This window comes from Pelmatolapia mariae, linkage group LG10_11, assembly GCF_036321145.2.
Source record: "Pelmatolapia mariae isolate MD_Pm_ZW linkage group LG10_11, Pm_UMD_F_2, whole genome shotgun sequence".
Taxonomy (NCBI): domain Eukaryota; kingdom Metazoa; phylum Chordata; class Actinopteri; order Cichliformes; family Cichlidae; genus Pelmatolapia; species Pelmatolapia mariae.
Genome location: NC_086236.1, coordinates 38,704,807 through 38,727,341, shown reverse-complemented (window position 1 = coordinate 38,727,341; position 22,535 = coordinate 38,704,807). Strand labels below are relative to the sequence as shown.

The following is a 22,535-nucleotide window of genomic DNA, read 5'->3' as shown; positions in this document are numbered from 1 at the left end:
GGAAAGGCAAACAGAGATCACACAAAGAGCCACAGTTTCTTCCAGATCCACATGAACAGAGTGAACAAATTCAATTTTTAATTTCTTCACAACATGCAGCCAACACACACACAGAAATCCCAGAAACGGCTGCAGCCGTCGCAGACTGCGACAGTCTACGGCGCAGTGCAGCAGAAGTCTGTGTTTGAGAATCTGGGACTGAAAATGAGCTCTGAAGCTCTTTTAATGTTGACTTAATGCACAGCAGCACAAACACAGTCCCTCCCTCGCGACCTCACAGGGTCACAGTGATCGTTGTAACAACCACCAACACACGCTCGGTCCGTCCATTTCATATGCACCGGCAGACACAACCCACTCAGGCTGCTTTAGTTTAGTGTTTGGAGATGTCACTGCTGTCGATGGCTGGGCGACTCACACAGGGTTCCAGATTTACAGTGTTTCAACAAAACAGAAAAAAAACAACCTTCAAAAGTTCTTTTTCTGCTTGTGTCTTGGACGTGAAGCACAACGTTAGGTATGTCCTACCTACACTTGGCCAAGACATATTCAAGCATATCCAAAACACACTTCACATTCCCCGTGCTGAGCCGCTCTGGCAGCTAAATGAAAGCGTCTAATGCTGTTTCTCGTGTTTGCGCTGCTGGACTTGAGTAAAACCGGGTCGTTTCACACGAGCTTGACGCTCCAAAGTAACACACTGCAGTTCTTCTCAGTTGCCGTACACCAGAAAACTGATTTTTCTATTAAGAAATCGTTCTTGTAAAAGACAAACTGTGAGAAAAATGTGACAACCTGTCTTGAAATTGCCCATTTTATCAAAACACCTTCAGCAATCTTAAGGAAAATCACTTCAATAAGCAGCAACTAGAGCAATGAAGAAGAAATTACGCGTTTGGCATTTTTACTTGATAAAGAAATAAAAACTTTGCTGATCTATTTGGTCTTTGACTTTCTGTTTATTATTGTGGCAGAAATTGTTATGATGCAATGAGTAATAAAGTACTACCACACATAACGTTCCCCCATTAGGTCTGAGTCGAGTTTTGGCAGCTGCCATGTCTTTTCTGCTAAAGTTAGAAGTGATCATATTTGAAGTGCACAGTTATGAATGCTCAGCCTGTTGCAACTTGACTTCTGTTTAAAAAAATTTGTAGCATCAATGACTTGACCCTGCATTCTATCTGAAGGCCACCAGATGGCGATAGCCATGATTGCAAAAAGGCTCGTGGTCCTATGGAAGTTTGTGGGAAGACAGGTTTCTTAGTTGACCTCTGTAAACACTTTACTGCTGAGTTTATGGCCTCAGTCACTTGTTTCAGTTTGCACTGAATGACGAATTAAGTCTGTTTCATAAATCTGGATCACGCTGTGTTTTAAAACTGAGGAGCTCACCGGCCAACAAGGAGTCACACCCTTCCCTTCTCATCACATCTGATTTTTTTTATACCAAGATGGTAACAGTGAAAATGCTTCATGATGAGACTTCACAGACAAGCTGACGATGTCAACAGTAGCTACATCCATCTTTTTATACAGTCTACTCAACTCTTTATCCTGGTGTATGCAGCCACAGACATACGGAAGAATCCTCAACGGAAATCTTTCAATTTGGGGCAAAGTGAGCGCACTGTCAAGATGTTTTTATTCTTTTTAAATCAGATGTGGTCATGTCGTATCAATCATATAGGCTTAACTATCAGGTGATCGCAGTTCATTGGAAACATTTGGTTTTATTGTAAGTAGCATCAGTTTGATCAGTTCGGACATCTTCTACTTTTCTTTATTATTTGTCATATCTGTACTCTCGCAGTGGGGAGTGTCCACATTAAATATCCCCAGGCCGCCTTATGTTTAAACCTTCTGTGTGCGTGGAGTGGCCGACCAGAACAAAGTGGGCTTAAAGGGAGGGGTAACACTTGCTAAAGCAGCTTGTTTCATAAGAGAGTAAATTGAGGAAGATAAATCTGGATTAATTTGAACTACAATAATAAATATTTTGGATAAAATATGGAGGTGGGACCTATATCAGAATAGGTCCCCATTAAACATGAAAATCTAATTGTCTGTGTTTGTGAAAACGACTTCATTTTGATACCACCAACCACCAAGTATCATAAAACACCATAACTTGGGAAAACAAAACTCATATCTACATGCATGAGTTATTATTTTTATAAGACCATACAGTCCACACAGACATCAGAGGTCGGTGTTAGTTACTCACTTTCTGTCCTGGCCGATGTCCCGTCTTCTCCTGAGCGTTTGGGCCGATCATACACAAAACCCCAACACATGTCAGCCCCGCACAGGACTGACAGGATCCACACAAGCTGAGGACACAAAGTACCGACATCAGAGCAGGCATCCATACAGTCTACATGCTGCGTCTTCCAGTGGTGCTCAAGCTGGAATTAAAGAGCTACTTTTACAGTTATTTCTCTTCTGCTACAGGCGTCATATTCATGGCCGCCTACACTCACACTCCACCTGCAGTGCTCCATGCCTGAGAGCTTGAGGAGCACTGGGCTTAGTGAAAGGGTCATGAGGTTTATTCATCAGAGAGCAAACACAGTGCAGAGGAACAGCAACATGTCACATATTTGACTTCAAGCACTTTTCATTTGCAAACCCCGTTTTCACCATTGACTGACTTGTTTGCACCGGCTGCTCATAAACGAGCTTCAGAAGTTTGTGATGCATGAAAGCTTTATTTGAGCTGGTGTAACACAAACTGCAGGTTTCCCCCGTGACCTGCGAACACCGCGGGGGTGCTGCGTTCAAAGTGAAGAGAGACCACCCCTCAGCTGCATCACAATCGCCTGATAGTTTGACAGATCTGTGACCTTTCGGAAATGACAGAAGAATCCACAATTGTTCTGCAAATGCTCATCAGCAGGGAGGACAGGAGGACAGGGGAGTGTAGAGGTTCCACGCAGAATAACGCAAACTACCAAGAAACACGCGGTCTAACGCGTCATTGCACGCGGATTTACGCACAAAACATGCGGATTTTTCGGAAGTCAGCTCCAGTTAAAACTCTTACACATGGACTCTTACCAGTTTGTGCAGCAACATGTTCCTCTGTCCTCGGTGTTGCACCGCGCTGTAGGTCCGTGAGCGACTGATGCTGACTCTCCACACCGAAGGACCACCGGAGAGGAGGACCGTTGAAGAGGAACAGCAGCGAGGGAGGGGGGAGGTGACTGAAAGGAGCGGACAGGATTCTGATTGGTGTAGCTGTGGAGGAGGGCTCCGAGCTGAGACAGGAGCGCGTTTAACATGAGACATGAAACATCTCCACATCCACTGAGCTGTGGTCAACTCCGACTGAGAGTATTTACTCACAGGACAGTAAGGTGCTTAAGAAACACTACAATTATTTTTATTTTTTAAAATGTTTTTATTTTATTTTATTTTACAGTGTATCAATAATCTCCATCTCTTGGCTGCTGACCCTGGTCTATAGCCAAACCGCTTCTGTAAAAGTGAAACTTGACTAAAGATGGGGCCCTGAAACTGATGCTGGGTCAGTTCTAAGATTTTTACTTGAAGTTAGAAATGAATAAAATATACTCTGAGGCCTAAATTTAGCCAAAAGTTCATTTATTAATTAATTTATGTCAACACTCGCTTCAAAGTGCTTTACACTGTGAGGTAGAGGGCTTACGTCCATCTTGCAAACCTTCAGAGATCTTTGCTCACTTCCAAAGAAATGAACAGTCTCTAAATAGTAAGTATAAGTAGTTTCCTTTAAATGGAGAGAGAATGTCAACCAAAAATCCAGAAAAAGCGCATTATGTTAAAGTTCTAAATTGATTTGCATGTCATTGAGTGAAATAAGTATTTGGTCCTCCAGCAAAACAACACTTTGCACTAACAACTCTTATTGGCAAGCACAGGTTTGCACACATCTCAGGAGGGATTTTGTTCCACTCCTCTTTACAGAAAATCTTCATCCTTTAGGTTTCTTGGCTGCTGCTTGGCAACTTGAATTCAATTCAGTTTTATTTATATAGCACCAAATCACAGCAACAGTTGCCTCAAGGTGCTTTATATTGTAATGTAAAGACCCCACAGTGCTACAAAGAAAACCCCCAACAACCCCAACAGACGAGCCCCTTTGAGCGAGCACATGACTTGAACTCAAAGCTTCAGCAATTTTCTCCAGGACTGAGATCTGGAGAGTCTGGAGCCACTTCATGACCTTAATGTGCTTCTTCTTTGACCACTCTAATATATTTTTAGATCACTGCTAAGCTGAAAGAGCCATTCAAGGCCCATCTTCAGTGTTCTGGCTAAGGGACCGTGGTTTTATGATACACAAGTCCCATCTATTATCCCCTACAGGGCAACATGAAGTTGTCCTGTGTCCTTAACAGAAAAACAGCCCAAAGCGTAATGTTTCCACGTCCATGCTTTACTGTGAAGGTGGTGTTTTGGGGATATACTCAGCATTTCTGTTCCTCCAAACACGATGATGCCAAAGAGGTCTGTTTTGGTTTCATGTTCCCACGACACTTTCTCCCTTCTCTGAATCACTCACATTGTCATGGTCCTGGGTCGTTTGACCCAGCGTTTTGTGTTTAGTATTATTATTTTATCTTCTAGTTTATTCCTATTTTGGTATCCTGTGTCCTCCCCCGGTGATCTGTTCGTGTCCCTGAGTTTGTGATTGTCAGTTTCCTGTTTTACTTTGAAGGTCTGTCTCTCTTGTGTCTAATTAGGTTCAGCTGTGTCCTCCTTTAGTGTGTCATTCCCTTCTTACCTTGTGCGTATTTATAGTGTGTGTTTGCCTGTGTTCATTGTCGCTCCGTCTGTGTTACCTGGTGTATCTCTGCCCTTCATCCTCCGTGCTGTCTCTGCTTCCCACCCCTCTCTCTCCCTGCATATTATGATTTCAGGTTTGTTACTAGTTTTTTCCAGTTCAGGTTTATCTTAGTTTCTGTCCTCCCCACCTTGTATTATCTGTATTATCGCCTCATGTAAATCAAAGCTCACCCCTCACATCTAAGTTAGTCCCTGCATTTCGGTCCTTTTTTTCACAACACCACACCACTGCTGCTGCAGCCGTGCCACACATGTTCACTGGCAAACTCAGGATGGGCCTGTGCACCTGCCTCCTTAACAAGCTCCTCTGGTGTAGTTAGTCCGATTCACCACATTTCTCATGATCGTCCTCACCCCACGAGGCAAGATCTTGTAGAAAGCCCCAGACCGAGGAAGACTGATGGTCATTTAACATTTCTTCCATTTCTGAATAACTGCTCCATTATTATGTCAGTCATCTCACCTGCTCATCGAGCTTTTTTGCTGATGGTATCGTAGCTCATTTCAGCCTCCTGCAGGTCTACAATCTTATCCCGACCTCCTTTGACAGCTCTTTGGTCGACGGTGGAGGAGAGGTTGGAATGGCAGAAACTGACTGGACTGGTGCCTTATACACATATCAAGCTGAGATCAGGAAAATCTCTGATTGCTTGTAATGTGTGTGCAACACAGGCACACAGACCTGGGGGAGCCAGAATTCTGGCTGCGTTGTGGAGGAACAAATCCTTATTTCACTCAATGACATGCAAAACAGTTCAGAACTTGCATACAAAGTCTTTTTTCTTGATGCTCCATTCAAATAAAACTACAATAAAAAATTACCGTGTTCATTTTTTTTGTAAGAGAACAAACTTATAAATCAGCAGTGGAACAAATACATGCAGGATTCACAGACGTCAGCTGTGAGCTCGTGTGGCTTATGAGTCAAACAAAAATACAGCAAAAAGAAACAATCAAGCAATCAGCTATTTATTTTAATAAAAACAGTTCTTGAAATATCAGTATAGAAAATGAAACGTTCATCTTGTAGTTGGTACGCTCTACATTGTGCTGCATTTACATTTTTGGCAGCTGATTGTGTGAACAGACTCCTACAGCTGTCATTAATTCAATGAAAACACTACAATCCCATCAAGGGAATTTCCAACCTCCTGACAGGCTGAAGAGGAGGGTTCCCACAAACATTCACATGTACACAATGAGGAAAGAACGGCAACATTTGAAGAGTGACACAATCTTTTTCTTTTATTGTTGGATTTCGGCATGGTAAGGTGAATCAGAAGATACAAAAACCGTTTTTTTGGTGCTCAGCTGTTTATCTAAATGTTGAATGACTTCTGTTCTTCTCATTGGTTAAAACCACCTAATCAAAGCTAAGACATGATGCCAGAGTAAACCCAGCCACGAACGCTGTTTAATGCAGTTACAACGTCTGTGGATACCAAAACATATTTAATTAGGAAACAAAGTATGAAACACACACGCGCGCACACACTACTCGAGTTTCAGTGGTACAGTGCAGTGAAATCCATCAGTTTAATGTCTCTGCACGCGGCCCGTGCAGAATCCACAACACGATCCGTCACTTTCCCCCTCAGCAGACGCTGAATGCTGGGATTGAGCTGTGGGGATGAGGCTGTTTGTGGAGAGAGGTGTGTGTGGTTGCACGCCTCACACAGCCTGGAAGTGGTGTACGTGTGTGTGGTGTAAGGACACAGGGAGGTCTCGGGAGGGTTTACCTGGATGACATCACAGCCTCAGTGGAAGTTTCCCTGGTGTCTGTGCCGAGGACTTCGGTTCTCTGAGGCTTACACTGAAACAGTTCCTGTCTCATAATATTACTGAGAAATCAATGTTGAGTCCAGACATGGAAGCAACGGAGCCAAGTGTGCTGTTGCATGTCACATGTAAGCCGTTAACCCAGCCGGCGCCAACAGCAGCTGGAGAGCACGCCAGCCTCTGGACGCTCAGTCGGACAGAGAGGGCGAGCGCAGCGACCTGCCGCTGGCCGGGCTGTTGCTGTAGGTGTGCGAGTTGTCCCGGTCTCTGTCCTTCTCCTTGTCCTTGCTTTCATGTTTGTGCTTGTGCTTGTGTTTGTGCTTATGCTTCTTCTTCTTCTTCTTATGCTCATGGTGATGGTGGTGGTGATGGTGGCCATGGTCGCCTCCATGCTTAGAGGATGAGGAGGTGGTCTCTTTGGGGAACGATGGCACGGGTGTGGCAGGCATGGACAGCAGAGCCTGTTCAACAGATGATGGCTCTTTACCTGAAATGAGAAAGAGTCCTCCTGGATAATCTGTTTATGGCCACGTTCTGATACCTTGGAAGCTGGTTACCTTTCTTCTGTCAGGTAGAGCCACTCATACATCACTAGCAATATGCGTGTTTCTTTTAAAAACAGTGTAGTCAGTGCTGTGTGCATAGCCCCAAATACACAGTTTGACAGTTTTCCTACTGTTTACGCTCACTGCCGCCATCTTTGATAACTCGAGGCTGCTGCGGCTGCTTCAACTTTCTGAGTTGGAAATCTGAGTTGAGGGGGCGTACCAGTTTAAAATTCTGACTGGGAACCTGGAAATATTGACCTCATTTGTTACTCACTCCAAGTTTCTTTATTTGCAGAGCAAGTTTACTTTCTACAGACATCCAAACAGGTCAGGTTTCTGCTCCTGCGTGCCTCAAAGCCTATCCTCTCACACAGCATCAACAGTGAGCAGCACTACTGACTTTAGCTTGAAAATAGGGTTCAATCATCACTAACATCAACAAATGAGTGACTCCAACACACACTACAGGAATAACAAACATGCACTGATGCTGCTTAAGACAGGATTTTGTTACTGATGTTAGCGTACAAACGAGCTAAGGTTAGACAAGCTAGCTACTACATCAGATAGCAGGGAATTTGTGTGCGTTAGCTTAGCGTTGGCAGCTAATCTAACAAACTAACCATTCCCAAACTCATCTAGCAACACAATGTTGGTTGCTAACATTATCACTAGAGAGGTCCTTCCCTGAGTGGTAATGCTAAGTGACTAGTTTGCCAAATGACCCCACCAGCTAATGTGACCCACCCGAGTTTAAAATGGTCCTCACTGAATTTATTCCCTGGCTGGACTCAACCCAAACCAGTGTCCCAAGCTCCCCTTTAGGTTCAGATTAAGGTTCTTCAGCCCATCAGTGGATGTGTTTAATAATGCCCCACATGAGGTGGCTCTTCTATGTTCTGCCATGTGTTTATGGAGCGGCTGTTTGGTTCCTCCAGTGTAGAGGCCCGAGCACTCTTTAACTACATGTTGCTTAGCTTGCATTTGGGAGTTTTGTCCTTGGGATGAACAGTGAAGGCTTCTACTGCTTGGGTTTTGATTTTGACCCAGGTATCATCCATGTAGCTGTACCAGAGGTTACCAGAGGTTCTGTCCCTTTGAAGAGCCCAGGGGCCCATTCTTCGTACCTCGCTAAGTAAGTTAGCCGGATTTGAATGTTGACGATTTCGCGTGATCTTGGATCATTCGGTTCTCCGAAGCTCATCTGGGACTTGCTGTCATAGCAACAGATCCGTAAGCGTAAACCTGCTTGGGAGCAGGTTTACTTTATGTAAACAGGATTAGATCGCGGCCACTCAGGTATGTCCGCTGCAGTTATATGAAAGCAACAGCGATATTTCTCCACTGTTTTACCATAAATAAATATTATCAATGTAACTAAATATAATGCAGTATTTGATTGTTTTATTGATTTCATACAGATACATACAGGTCATTTCCTAAAAAAAAGGGAAATGTACTATTAATCATTCTATGTCATGTAGTAGATTATTTCAGATGTAATTCATATTTTAGAGTAGTAATAGTAAATTACTTTGTGTAATCAAGATGAGAGACCACGGCTATAAAAGCGAAGGTGGATTTGGGAAGTCTGTCGCAGCCATGTCCTGTCCGTTTGTACGCGAGCAACCCATTGCGGAAGGTGCAAGATTGATAAGGAGAGTTTTCAGAATTCAGCGTATATTGTGGGATAGACAGGATCCTTTAGCTCAGCGCGACAGTGTGCTCATAGAGAGATATCGATTTTTTTGTTATTTACTTAACTCTCTCTATCTATCTATCTCTCTCTCTCTCTCTCTCTCTCTCTCTCTCTCTCTCTCTATATATATATATCTATATATATATATATATATATATATATATATATAGATCTCCCAACTTACTGTGCATGCTTCAGTCACCCCTTGCATGGGAACAGGTAAAAGTGATGGAGTGTTATGTAAAACTATACACAAAAAAAACCCACAATGTCAATAAATGTCACGGTACAAAAAGCCGGGGTGTGACGAGGGGGTGCAGGACCACCACCTGTCTTTATTTGCTCTGCCCTTTTCTTGGTTGCTGTTATAAACAAACAAACAGATTATTTCAGGGTCTCTTTTCAAGAGACTAAAAGCAATATAAGTGATAAATATTACCATTCTGTAGAATATTCTTATATTTCACTTTTACTTGTTCCCATGTTCTTGTTGGTCCTGTTGTGGCTCTAATGTGAAAGAGGATATGATGTAATATAATATAATGTGGTATAATATAATATCACATGATATAATGTAATATCATGGATCACTTACGAGTTTAATTTGTCAGCAACTTTCTGCCAGCCCTCTCTCCTTGCTTTTGCAGCCTTTGCAGTGTTCCCCTGCGTTTTAATTAAACTCTGAAACTCCTGAAATCCTTCAATCAAGAGTTCTTGCTCTGCTGCCGTGAAATACTGAGCGCGCTCCTTCGACATCTTCGCCGACCAATCACAGGGTTGCCGATCAATGTTTCTACTATCGATGCGTAGCCCCTTTTAAGCCACCCAGTGATCTCAGATTACTTCATCCAGCTATACTAATCGTCAACAACAGGTGTGTTCGGAGAACCGGATTAGCGAGCTCAAGGTTAGCGCGATGATTTGATCTTGGATGTAGTAAGCGAGGTACGAAGAACGGACCCCAGAGCTTCACTTTCCACTTCCTCCATGTGACGCTTGGCTACAATGGGTGATACTGGAGATCCCATGGCACAGGCATGTTTTTGTCTGTACAAACCCTCGTTGTATTTAAAATGTGGTGGTAAGGCAGACGTGATGGGGGGTAAAGCTGGTTCTGTTTTGTAAGGAGCTGTCTTGTGGTAATCCTTTTCTGACAGTCTTCACTGCTTCAGTTGTAGGTATACAAGTGAAAAGTGTGACCACAACAAATGACATCATGGTTTTATCTGGATTCAGCATAACGTTGCAGACCTTGTTGGAGAAGTTAGTGGAGTGTTTGATGTGATGGGGTGTGTTGCCCACAAGTGAAGCCATGCTGGTGTTTGGAAATGTTGTAGGTGGCTGAGTTTATACTGCTAACGATGGCTCTGAGTGGAACTCCACAAGGGTTTAAATACCTGATACTCTTCACCGTTTGGTTTTAGAGATAACAAAGCCTCGTGGATGCGAGGTGAAACGTCTTCAAGACATTTGAGGAAGTCCAGTCATTGTCTTTCCAAGCGCCTTAGGCTCTTATTCACTTGTTTTTCACTTTGGGTTCATACACCACTGCATTTATAATCATTAGTTATTATTAATCGCCCTCACCCCCGACCAGCTGAGGTAGACTGGTGCGCCTCACTGAGCCTGGTTTTGCTGGTTTCCTCCTGTTAAAGGGGAGATTTTCCTTCCCACTGTTGCTAAGTGCTTGCTTATAGGATGTGATGTGAATGTAATATCCTCTGCAATGGTGTGTGTGTGTGTGTGTTTACCAGGTGTAGAAGGTCTCTCCAACAGATTTAGGTGATGGTGAATGAAGGCCTGACTGTCATGAACAGTTTCCATGTCAATGTCTTCATCTTCCATAGTGTTGAACTACAACAGAGCAAAACTTAATTAGAAATAGTGAATCATTCAGTTTCAATGAAAGCAGTTTTTATGAGCCACTATAAAGAGGAGCCGTCTCTTAACATGTCATTCCAGATTTCAGTAGAACAGCCCATCGAGTCTAAACTGCCCAACAGTAATTTGTTTAACAGACTTGACATGTTAGAAAGTTTTACTGTGAACAGATACACTGTTAAGCAGTTTTCTTTTTCAGATTTGGTGGACAGCTTAATAGAGGTATAAAGCAACTATCACCTGCCATCACCATCAAGAGACGCAGCGTTGGTGTTTGGTGCAGATTATACTCTTTTCCGTTTAGCATTTTAAAAATATGGGTGGCTGATGGATTTTTCTTGTGTGTCATTAGCATCTTACTCTGATCTTGAAGCGTGCTCCCCTTCCATCATCATCCTGCTGCTGCAGTACCTGTCCTGGCTCTGGAGGAGATCCCAGTGGGGTGTCAGCCTTCCTCTTTAGGCCCTGAGGGGGCTGGCCTACGCCACACACACCCAGTGAGACAGGATCTGGCTCGTCGTCCACCTGACAGACACAAAGAAAGAAATCAGAATGAGCAGCAGCTCCAACTCTGACAGCAGGACAGTGCCATAAAGTAGCTACAGAAATAGAATACACACTTTCAACACTTTATTAGAGAACTGTTATAATTGCTATTAACACTTAGGCTAAAACAGCTCACCAAGTATCACAAATAGCAAATCCAGCTACATAAAGACTTGAAACTTGGTTGAAAATGAGCAGTTATGATTAGATTGAAGCATCTATGGGCCTCTGCCTGTGTCTACATACCTATGAGCAACAAACATGGACATGAGTAGCTCACATTACTGTTAGAGTCCACATGTTTTTCAACACTGCCACTGTCCATCCGACAGTACGTGACTACAACAAGTGCAGCTCTGAGTGGGAGCTAAGCAGTCCTACAATGCTACCACGTCAGGGCTGTAACGCTAACAGCTTTGGCTGATGCTAGCTTGCACACAGAGTTTGAGTATTTGAAATGTGCCTCCAGTTCACGTAAGCCCTGCAGAGGTGATTTTAGAGTTTGAGGCTTTTATTTAAAAAGATTAACACTGTCTTAAAATGTAACATGTGCATGTTTCGCCATACTCGCTTTTCCAACGGTCATTTTAAGGTGTGGGGTCAATGTGTTGGTAGAAAAACTGGGGTTAAGGGCAGTGAAGAGGACCGAGTCCTAAAATTCTGGGCACTTCATTTTAAGCAGAATCATGAAACACTTTACATGATTTCAATCATATCTTTGAGAACTTGCAGACTTCTGAGTGTGCGCTGTAGTTAACGTGTGTAATGGAGCGGTTTAATCAACCGTCGCAGAGATTTTGATCACGAACAAACAAGCAGAACGCTGTTCTGTTTGGTGATTCTGGCTGACGCAGTGACGATGGGGTACAGCCAAATACTGCTGGCAGCATTATCCTGTAGTAGCCATAATTACACAGGGTCCAACCAAAAATAATACCGCTTTTATGAGGCAGCTTCTACGTGTGCACAGTGTGAACGTCTCAGTGTGGCACACGTAAATCAAAAACAACTGAAGGAAAAGAAACGACCACCGAGCAGTTAGTTGCTGACATCACCGCTGGAGTTAAAAACGAGTGAAACCCAACACGATAACTCATCACACCGTCGTATGGCTGCTGGAGACACTTAAACCACCAACATTTACTCCACTCCAAGTTCATCTTAAGTTCTCCAGGTTGATCTTTGGTATAAACTCCTCATCGTCTGGTTGGGAGCCATGCTTCAGAATATTCACTCACTCTCATCCTTAAGAAACCAGTTTGCAGTGACCCGAGGTTTGTCACGCTGTGTGTTATCCTGCTGGAAACAGCTGTCAGAACATGGTACATAAAGACAGTGTGGGCATACAGGATTTGGACATGGTCAGCAACAATACTCGAGTACACTTGGATGTTTAAACAATGCTCAGCTGGTACCAAGGGAGAAGAACGTGCCTGTACCGTGGTTATAAAGCAGGATGGATCCATGTTTTCTGATCCTACAATCTAAATGTCAAAGCAGAAACTGAAACTTAGCTGTGTAGCAGCTAGAATCCTAGGTTTGACTCCACTGGCCAGCCGAGGCCTTCCTTTGTGGAGTTTGCATGTTCTCCCGGTTCCTGTGTGGGTTCTCACCAGACACTCCAGCTTCCGCCCACAGTCCAAAGACATGGATGCTAGGTTAACTGGTGACTTGACTGTGGTTGTCTGTCTCTCGTTCTCTGTTAGCCCTATGATAGGCTAGCCACCTGTCCAGAGTCTGCATCGCCTTTCGCAGGCGTGGATGGATGGAGTTTTGCTTTTAAAAACAACAAAACTGACTACCTTGGCAATGAAGTGACTCCCCAACACTTACTGTTGCATAGCTCATGCCCACACCATGGATGCCTATGCTGGCAGGTGTGTCCATAACAGCACCGACTCCCAGTTCAGGCTTGATGGTGGGATTAAGTACTGCTTTCTTCTCCTTCAGGTTGAGTACCAGGCCCAGTTCTGGCAGCGGAAGGCACGAGGGCCGAGTCAGACCAAACAACATGTAGTAGAGATTGACAGCATCGCAGCGCAGCCGCCAGTCATGGGACGTACCTGAGAAAGAAGAGGACAAAGCGAACGTGCATATATTACATCATCTCCTGAGCCTGCTGCAGTACTCTCTAAGACAGCAGCTTTGAGTGCAGTCGTTTGGAAATCTACAAGCATGTTAAGTTTTTTTCAACCAGTACATGCCTGCATTTAATCCTAAACTGCGTACTGCTCGACCACACGTTTTATTTGACATCCCCACAGAGACAATCCTAACACTACTAAATACAGATAATAGGCTCTCAGTGACAGCAAGCCTGAATGTCTCATTATGTGAGTCATTTGAGTAGTTTGGATTTGGCATGAATTAAACTCCAAATCTTGCTGAAGCCAGCAATCCAAAGGCCAGGGGCTGGCCTGTGGTTTTAAAAGATGATTGAAAAAAAAAAGACTAACAGCAGCAGAAAGTCCTCTTAGTTTGTGTTCCTACAGCACTGACCTTCAGTCAGTGAAACACCATCCTGTGTGAGCGTGCTAGTTTAACACACGGGGGGCTATGGAGAAAAAGGATTATAAAATGACCAACACACTTTCAGAACATGGTATTTAAGGTTACCACACGCCGGGCAGCACTGTGTGGCAGCCGCTCACACTAACCAGAACGACAAACAGACATCGTCAGGAAACAATGATCATTAATATTTATGTCCATGTCTCAAACTTGTAAATCAATAAATTTAATAACATGTTGGAATAAAAGCCCAGAAGAACATGAAACTGTGAACATATACTTGTAATTGGCTTTTGACATGGTGTGTATTTTGTTTGGCAGACTAAACCCTTGGCTGAAAGACAGGACCCCCTGGAAGAGAAAGAAATAATGAAAACTGAGGACACAATAGAAAGCAGACCTTTGGGTTTATATATAGGCGCTGCACCAAGACGTAGACCATAACTCAGTCAAATGACCCGCTGACAATGAACAAAGGACCTACAGAAATCACATCCATGAAGACCTTTTAACTGTCACAGTTGCCAATATTGTTTGGTTTAAATTTGTACAGTTAGCTTCTTCTGAAGACATCAAAAGATGGCAGCAAGCACTAAAACACAGAAAAACAATGTTATTTACACAGCGCCAAATCACAACAACAGTCACCTCATGGTGCTTTATACTGTAAGGTAGACCCTACAATAATACATACAGAGAAAAACCCAACAATCATATGACCCCCTATGAGCAAGCACTTTGGCGACAGTGGGAAGGAAAAACTCCCTTTTAACAGGAAGAAACCTCCAGCAGAACCAGGCTCAGGGAGGGGCGGGGCCATCTGCTGCGACTGGCAGCTAACCCAACTACACAGCCAGAGTCAGAACGACAGCTAGCTACACAAAGTCTAATGCAATCCAATGGAAGCAGGAAGTAAGATGGCAATGAGCGGCCACATGCTAATGTGCTAATATGTTTGGAAAACCTCTTCTCTCTAAAGACAGCATGGTGGCACAGATCAAGTTTGCAAAGATGATTCTGGACAAACCTCTGATCATCATGCACAGCAGCATGTTTGGAGAACACTAAACACTGGCTATCAACCTCCACAGGACGCGGGCACCCCGAAGCTGATGATTTGCATCATTGTCTGTAGCTTCCTCTCTGTATGACATCTGTGTCATCCCACTGGAAAATCCTACATTTTCTTTACTTAACTTCCTCTCACACTGAATATACTGAATATTTGTTTTAAATAAATCATTCATAATAAACAACAGGAAGATTTATCCACACTGAAACTGATGGTTTACTACAGCCATACTGTGAAGTTGCAGAGCCACACCGCTCTCGAGAGATCCTCATGAAACCCAGCCTATTCACTTATGCTCTCTGTAGTGGACACACAAATCAGCAGGATGTCCATGTGGCTGTATCATTCAGGGTGTCAGATCTGCAGACACCTGTGTGGAGCTAAAGGTGTGTAGAAGGAATTAAACCAAGGCTCAAGGTCATACTGGAGCAGAGAATATGCATCTGCAGTTTAATGCCACTTTACTTTAGTGCTAATTCATGCAAACTGGCAAAAGCTGAAGGTTTTTCTTTTATGTTTCTCACTTTCTGGAAACCAGCTGACTGAGAGACTCAAGTGTTGCAATACCAGTTTGAAAGCACAATGATTTAAGACAGAACCAAGTCTTTTGCTGTGATTCTTTTCCAGTTCATCTGGGATCTGTTGTAGAGGATTACAGTCAGTATCCTGTATGAGAGCTGAGCAACAGCTGCTTGGTTTAGGAGTCTGACAGAAGTCTGTCCAGTCAGACATGTGGAAGTGGGAAGTTATTTATCGCTGTCTTTGAAGAACGAAAGTGATCAGCTTCATGTCGTTGTGGTGATGAGATGATTATAAACTGCAGTTATTATGCTTGATAGAAATATGTCAGTTGATGGTTGCACTTCACAGCCTCCTGCCAACATGAAATAATAAACATAAACTCAATGAGAAGGCCTTCAAACATGATTTGACTTTTCTGAAAGAACCCCGCGTCCTCCTGCATGCTCACTGAGTGGGGGTTAAAGGCAGCACGTGGAGAGGCCCTGGTGGGGCATGCTGAGAACAACACAATATAGAGAGTCTGGGTTTTGAAACCATTCAGAGAGCACTGCTAGGCTGTGAAAAGTCTCCTCAGTGCAGACGTAACGACCAGAAGAGAAGTGGTAAAAGTCTGGTGCTTTTTAAGTTTTTTAGTCCAAATAAAATAATTTCTTTCAACTTAAACTTACAAGCCTCTGCTGGCCATGGCTCCGTGTACAGAGAGGAAACTTTTTAGCTCAAGTGACTTTCCTGGAATTGTGTCCCAGAGAAATGAAAGACAGCATGCTGTGAATAAAACATGTTCTTGGTTCTGGTACATGCAGTGTATATTAGCTGTGGGCGCAGTTCTTGCAAGAACAACTGAGTGAGCATTAGCTGACCTCACCATCAGTGTAATTTGCCCTGCCTGTGGTTTATGGGTAGAGCCCACATCGTGAGAGGAGAAGGAAAAGCTACGTTGTAATTTGTTCCCGAGGAACAAAAGCCGTACGGCAGCAGACCAAAACTTAAAGCTCATTAATCAGACACACTGCTGTGAACCTGAGGAGACAGCTGTGCAGCCAGAGACTGAGAAGTGACCGACGGCAGTGTGAGGCTGTCACGAGACAGAATCAGGTCCTGTGTTCAGCCTACTCCAACAGCTATTGTGCTTTTCATTTCATTCATTTTCATTCTGAAAATCAAGTTATGGACTTAAGATTCTTCTCTGGTTCCTCTCTTTATGGAGGAGGCTTTTAACACATTCGCTCCGGTTAGACTAAATGAAACTCTCATCATGCTTGTCAGAGACCTGACCGCTGTTTTAAAGCTCTACAATGATTTTTAATGGCATCTGTTGCAGGTAATTGGTTTGTACCCATTGCTCAAAGTTTTGGCTGGTATCTCTGACTCGGCACTTCACTGGTTTTCCTCCTGTTTATCTGGAAGGACGTCCTCTGTTGGAGGAAGCCATTTCTCCTTTTACACATGGAGTTCCACAAGGCGTAATCCTGGTTCTATTATTATTTTCCGTTTACATGCTTCCTTTAGCTGGTATCATTCTTTTTTTGGCATTTCTTATTATTTCTATGCTGATGACATTCAGGTGCCTTTTAAGTCTGATGAGCTGGATAGGCTCATATATAAAACTATACCAAGTTCCCATTTCTTTAATTTGAGGAATATTTCTAAATCGTGAGCTATATTCTCGTCCTCTGAGCTCGACAAAATTGTTCATCCATTTGTGTCATCGCAACGTGCAGATTTTACTTCGGATGCTTTACACGTCTTCATCCAGGCAGCAGAGAAAGTCTGTACAACCACAATTTCAAGATGACCACTATAGAGTGTGTTACAATTCAGTGTATGAAAAAGTGTGTAGTATTGTGAATGTTTCTACTGAGGAACCGTGTTGGACAATGATGGACAGAGAAGTGTTTTAGCTGAGCTTCTTACTGTCAGAGCAAAGAGAGACACTATAATGTCATCACTTTACATTTGATCACTTCATCTTATTAGATACTTGTATCATTAAACTCTAATCTGTTCATTCAGGAGTTGAAATTTGCCCTGAAACACTGCACTCAAGAACAAAAAGCTAAATTTTAAATTTACAACAAGAGACTGCATTTGGATTCAATAAAGAGCCATGAACTAAAACCCTAAAGTTCGGGCACACAGCAGAGGCCTGCACAGCAGGGGGCCACTAGGAATGTTTGTCTCGTGGGTGTTTCTTACCAGAGTTCATGAACTTCCACAGCTGGTCGACCAGAGCTTCATTACACAGAGCCGAGTCTGTTGTCTTGGTGAATGGTGGATTCTTACAGAGCATACCCAGGATCTTATGTCTGTAGGTCAAGAACAGAAACATAAAATACAGATTTAATAATTATACATATCAGTTACTCGTGCTCATTCCTAAAATTCCTGAAACTTGCCTGCTGTACGTTACGTTCAGGAGTACACTACGCTGAATGGGACACATAAAACAAATGTAGAAGAAGAACTTAAGATTGCATTCACAGAGGGATGATGATCATGAAATCAAAGGAATTTAGGAATATATCAAGTCTGTTTTAAAAACATAATTATTAATGGCAAAGTTTCAGCCTTAACCCACTAGTTATGGAAGAATATGAGAATATGATACACACAGACATATATGCATACATAGGCTACACTCATTATAGTAACACATACTGATAACAATGTATAGCTCTAAACAAAATGAGCAAAAAGTGTCTTTCTCACTTGTGATGTGTGAACAGCTTTGCTCTAAACAAAAACTTTACAGTCACTCTGTTCCCTCCGGAAGCAGAGAAAATTCTGACTGGCTTTGTTGTTGTTGTTGTTGTCCAGGGGCTAAAGGAACTACAACTTCAGATTTTTATTTTATAGCACAAAGTTGATAAAAATCTCAAAAACCAGAAAAAGCATTTTTATGATATGAGACCTTTAAGTAGAAGGAATTTTAAAGGCTTTTTTCACACCCACAGATACCCTGACTTAAGAATTTTAGAGTATCCGTTTATTATCACGTCAGGCACAGCAGCTCCTTCACTATCAAGACTGACTCAAGGGAATCTCTCATCATATAAAGAAATGCGACAACAAACTCAGTAGCACACTCAAAAGATTTCAAGTGGATTAAATGCATGAAGTGAATTTGTTTCAAACATTTTAATGTGAGGCTGTGAGAAAAATGAGGTGAGTGTTGTCTGACCTGACATAGTGAACTGGGTCATTCTGAACCATGCTGAGCAGCCACTGCAGCTCCGCTGAACTCCGCTCCACTGCAGCACAAACACTCAAAATTACACATGAATCATATCTGTGCTGAAGCTGTGTCAACAACAACAAAAATTCTTTCACCACTCGGTCAAATTTGCATTACTTAATAGTGTGTCTTTTACCATGCCTCTACATTACGCTCTTGTCCTTTGGTGCAATAAAAATAAAGGTAACGTCCATATTTGCACTCCTCGAAAGTTAAAGATCACACTACCATTTTCCAAACATGTCTTACATGAACACTGAAGTCATTTTGTTTTTCACTGTGAACAATGGTGTTAAAAGAGGAACAGTCAATTCTTTTTTTATTCATATAGCACCCATTCACAAAAACAGTAAACTCAAGGCACCTTAAAAGGTGAAAATCCTGCAATATTAGAGAGAAAACCTTAAACTAGCAGATGATCCACCACCAACAAATACGTCTGAGAGAACCAGGCTGATCTGCACCGATCAGCTGTGTTATTGCTCTGTTCCTATAAATGTGACGTTGATTAAGATGTGAAGAAACCCTGGTCATTTTAAAGACCTAAGCATTCTTACAGCTTCAGTAGAAATGCTGACAGTGGACCACAGGTATCATAGTGGTGCTGCCAAATGATTGGTTGCCCCCTAGCAAACGTGTATTCCTCCTACCTCTAGTGTAGTCCACCAGAGCTTCCAGTGCAGCGATGCGAACATCGACAAAGTGTCCGTACTGAGCGTAGGACTTAAAGAGTGACGAGTCACTTGGTATGTGGCCGTTCTTCTGAAGCTGACGGATCGCTCTCAGACAGCTAGAGACGACAGAGAAAAGGAGTGTGGCAATTACATGATTGAAGGTGATGCAACATTAACAGAGAGGATACAAGCTTCTCTGTATCTAAGTAACGTCAAAATGCTCTTTTCCTTTTTTACACTGAAGTTGGACTGCTTTGTGTCAGACACATGAGAACTATTCAGGCATGTAAAGATGAATATGGACATGCTTTTCTGACATCCCCACACGATCTTGTTCTTTTTGCAGAGGGCTAATGTCACCAAAGCAAAAACATTGAAAAGTAAGTTCCACATTCAAGTTAAATGTTAAAATAAACATTTCAGTTTATGGGAAAAAGCTGCGTTTTGTATATTTCACTAACAACTTTGTGTTGTAGCGCTGAAACTAAGGACACACTCAGCGTGGTACCTGACAGTGATGGTGTTTCGGAAGCTTGGCAGCAACTTCTCCATATTTAGGAATCGTGTGATCTCCTCCAAGATGAGACGGACATCAGCATTTAAATTGTCCACTGTGCGCACTTCATTGTTGATGCTGATGGCGGGAGTCAGGGAGTTGGTAAGGGCCTCGATCAGATCTGCTCGGTAGTAGTTATCGGAAAACTGAAGAGGAGTGAAAGGATGGGAAAAAGGAGAACGATGAAGAATGTTTATGGATACTTTACAATGTGGATACAAGTTTTGGAGGGGTTTGTGAGAGTCGCGTGTGATTAAATCACAGCAGGGATGCATCAGAAATGTACTGTTCAAATTCAAACGTAGCTGCTAATCATGCTAATCATCTGTCTACAGTTTTGTTCTTTATCTTTTTTTTCTAGATGAATCTTTGACAAAAATACCGACCTCTTTATCCGTTCATATGTCGATATCAGTCAACAGTTAGTTATTACACTTGGCTCGTCATGAAAAACCCAAAAATGGTCATCTCACAGCAGACACAACAGATGTACCAGACTTAGCTAGCTCTTCATTTACATCTGGGGCTCCTCATTATGCCCACTCACTCGACCAGTCAGCAGCTGACAATGCAAACAAAGAGTAAACACATCACTATGATTGAATTTACCTTGTTTTTCCTGTTGTCGTTATACTTGATCAGATCGAGTATAAAGTTGAGGACGTCTTTGGGACAGAGGTTCTGCACATCTCGGAGTAACGCCATGGCAACCGGCATCGTCTGGCATGAGAAACACAAAACAGGCGTCATGATAGCTTTATACTCGATGAGCTGTTCTACTGAAATCTGGAACGACATGTTAAGAAATGGCTCCTCTTTATAGTGGCTCACAAAAAAAATATGATATTTCTAATTAAGTTCTGCTCTGTTGTAGTTCAACACTATGGATGATGAAGATACTGATATGGAAACTGTTCATGGCAGTCAGGCCTTCATTCACCATCACCTAAATCTGTTGGAGAGACCTTCTACACCTGGTAAACACACACACACACACACCACAAGCCCGTTCAGCTATCTTAGTGAGGACCTTCACTGACATAATGGTTTCCCTAGCCCCTTACCCTAACCCTAACCATTAAAAATGAATGCCTAACCCTTACCCTAAACCTAAGGGTCCCGTCGGCCGCTAGGACCGTGCACCGGAGCTTCACATGGAGAGAACTAAGCCATAATTTTCTAATACCTAAACCTAACCATAACCTAATTGTAACGCTGACACTAAAACCACATTCTGAGCTTCAAAAAGGCTTCAAACTTGTGAGGACCGGTGTGTGTGTCCTCACAAGTGACTGTTGGTTCTCACAAGTATAGCAGAATGCAGATTTCGGTCCTCACAAAGATAGCTAGACAGGAACACACACACACACACACACACACACCATTATTTGCTTTGAACAAAAACACATTCATTTGCTGCATTTGGCCACATGAACACGATAAGAACCCTTTAATGTGTTCTTTATTTGAGACAAATGTGTTTAACATTAAAACTATTAAACTCATAAACTAAAAAGGATATTATAATAATATTTATTCTTATAAAGAGCTTCACTCTGGTTATTTTACCTATGAGTACGAGTGCCATTTCTAAAACACATTTCAGTCCTTTTACGTACGGTATCTGACTGCAGTCACATTTGGAGAATTTGTGCCACACACAGAGTATCTCGACATGGCTAACTGCTACTCTGTCACCTGGCTGTGCTTGTTGCTTTTGTCATAGTCCAGTGTTTATTGCTAATACCCACCACAATAATTTCTTTGTAGTTTTACTGATACACTTAACATATTTGAGTTATTTATACCGGCCCTGTGCATGTTTTATTTACAAAGTCTACAGGATAGAGAACATATTTATGTTTTCATCTTCAATGCAATACATTTATCTTCTTCTTCACAAAGTATCTACTTAAGCCATTATGACTGACCACACAGCTGACTGTGAATTCATACTCTGCAAGTTACTAACGCTGTGCTCGAGACAACAACGACTAATTGTTCAGAGCAGTTATTTATGAGTTAACTATTAAAATCTCATGATGTGACAGCACTTATTGTAAGATAAAGCTTCAAGCTTTTTAATCGGATCATTTAGCTCTGCTTCTTCGCTGTACCTTTTGGAGGAAGTAGCTCTGGAAGTTGATGAAGTTGTTGGTCTTGACGATGTTGGGGCAGCTCTTGCAGCAGAACATTCTGGTGAACAGGGACTTCATAGCTGGTGGACCCTGCCATGTGCTCACCATGGCGTTGGCTATCTGTAAGAATCACACCGTAACAAAACAAACCACAAGTTACTTTATTACACTTTTAAACGCCTGATTGTGCAGAATTGCATCCATCAGCTCCCCTCTGTCTGCTGCCGTCACAGTAAAACAACAAAGAGAAAAACGAAACACTTCAGATTCCAGCAGAGTGCAGGGAATGAGGAATGTACGGCAAAGTATAATAGCTACAGGAGGAATTTGAGAAACACAAATGACAAGTGAAAAATGTTCTCGCTTGTATAACAATGCTTTGTCTGTCTTTTGCACTTCGTGTGGTGAGAGCTGAGCTACAAAGTAAACAGCAAATGTACACACGAACAGCTCATGTGGTTTCCACAGGTATGAAGACCAGCGGCCCCAGTGGTCTATACGCTCCAACAGGATATTGGGGAATTTATGTTAATGTGGTAAAATG

General features: G+C 42.6%; 2 protein-coding genes across 2 annotated transcripts in view; both read right to left on the bottom strand.

Annotated features, from left to right (window-relative positions):
• enpp2 (ectonucleotide pyrophosphatase/phosphodiesterase 2) overlaps nucleotides 1-3,113 on the bottom strand; it is a 55,727-nt gene extending 52,614 nt beyond the window's left edge. Inside the window, exons 1-2 of the mRNA XM_063486354.1 lie at nucleotides 3,061-3,113; nucleotides 2,228-2,333 (exon numbers count right to left, since the gene is read on the bottom strand). Coding sequence (XP_063342424.1) covers nucleotides 2,228-2,333; nucleotides 3,061-3,078 — 124 coding nt within the window. The 5' untranslated portion in view covers nucleotides 3,079-3,113. The remainder of the gene's footprint in view (nucleotides 1-2,227; nucleotides 2,334-3,060) is intronic.
• Nucleotides 3,114-5,785: 2,672 nt separating this feature from the next.
• Nucleotides 5,786-22,535, bottom strand: part of taf2 (TAF2 RNA polymerase II, TATA box binding protein (TBP)-associated factor) — a 35,605-nt gene continuing 18,855 nt past the window's right edge. The window contains exons 18-27 of the mRNA XM_063486858.1: nucleotides 21,971-22,111; nucleotides 20,463-20,573; nucleotides 19,806-19,999; nucleotides 19,274-19,413; nucleotides 18,570-18,639; nucleotides 17,585-17,694; nucleotides 13,117-13,346; nucleotides 11,098-11,262; nucleotides 10,608-10,710; nucleotides 5,786-7,096 (exon numbers count right to left, since the gene is read on the bottom strand). Of these exons, the coding sequence (XP_063342928.1) occupies nucleotides 6,798-7,096; nucleotides 10,608-10,710; nucleotides 11,098-11,262; nucleotides 13,117-13,346; nucleotides 17,585-17,694; nucleotides 18,570-18,639; nucleotides 19,274-19,413; nucleotides 19,806-19,999; nucleotides 20,463-20,573; nucleotides 21,971-22,111 (1,563 nt within the window). The 3' untranslated portion in view covers nucleotides 5,786-6,797. The remainder of the gene's footprint in view (nucleotides 7,097-10,607; nucleotides 10,711-11,097; nucleotides 11,263-13,116; nucleotides 13,347-17,584; nucleotides 17,695-18,569; nucleotides 18,640-19,273; nucleotides 19,414-19,805; nucleotides 20,000-20,462; nucleotides 20,574-21,970; nucleotides 22,112-22,535) is intronic.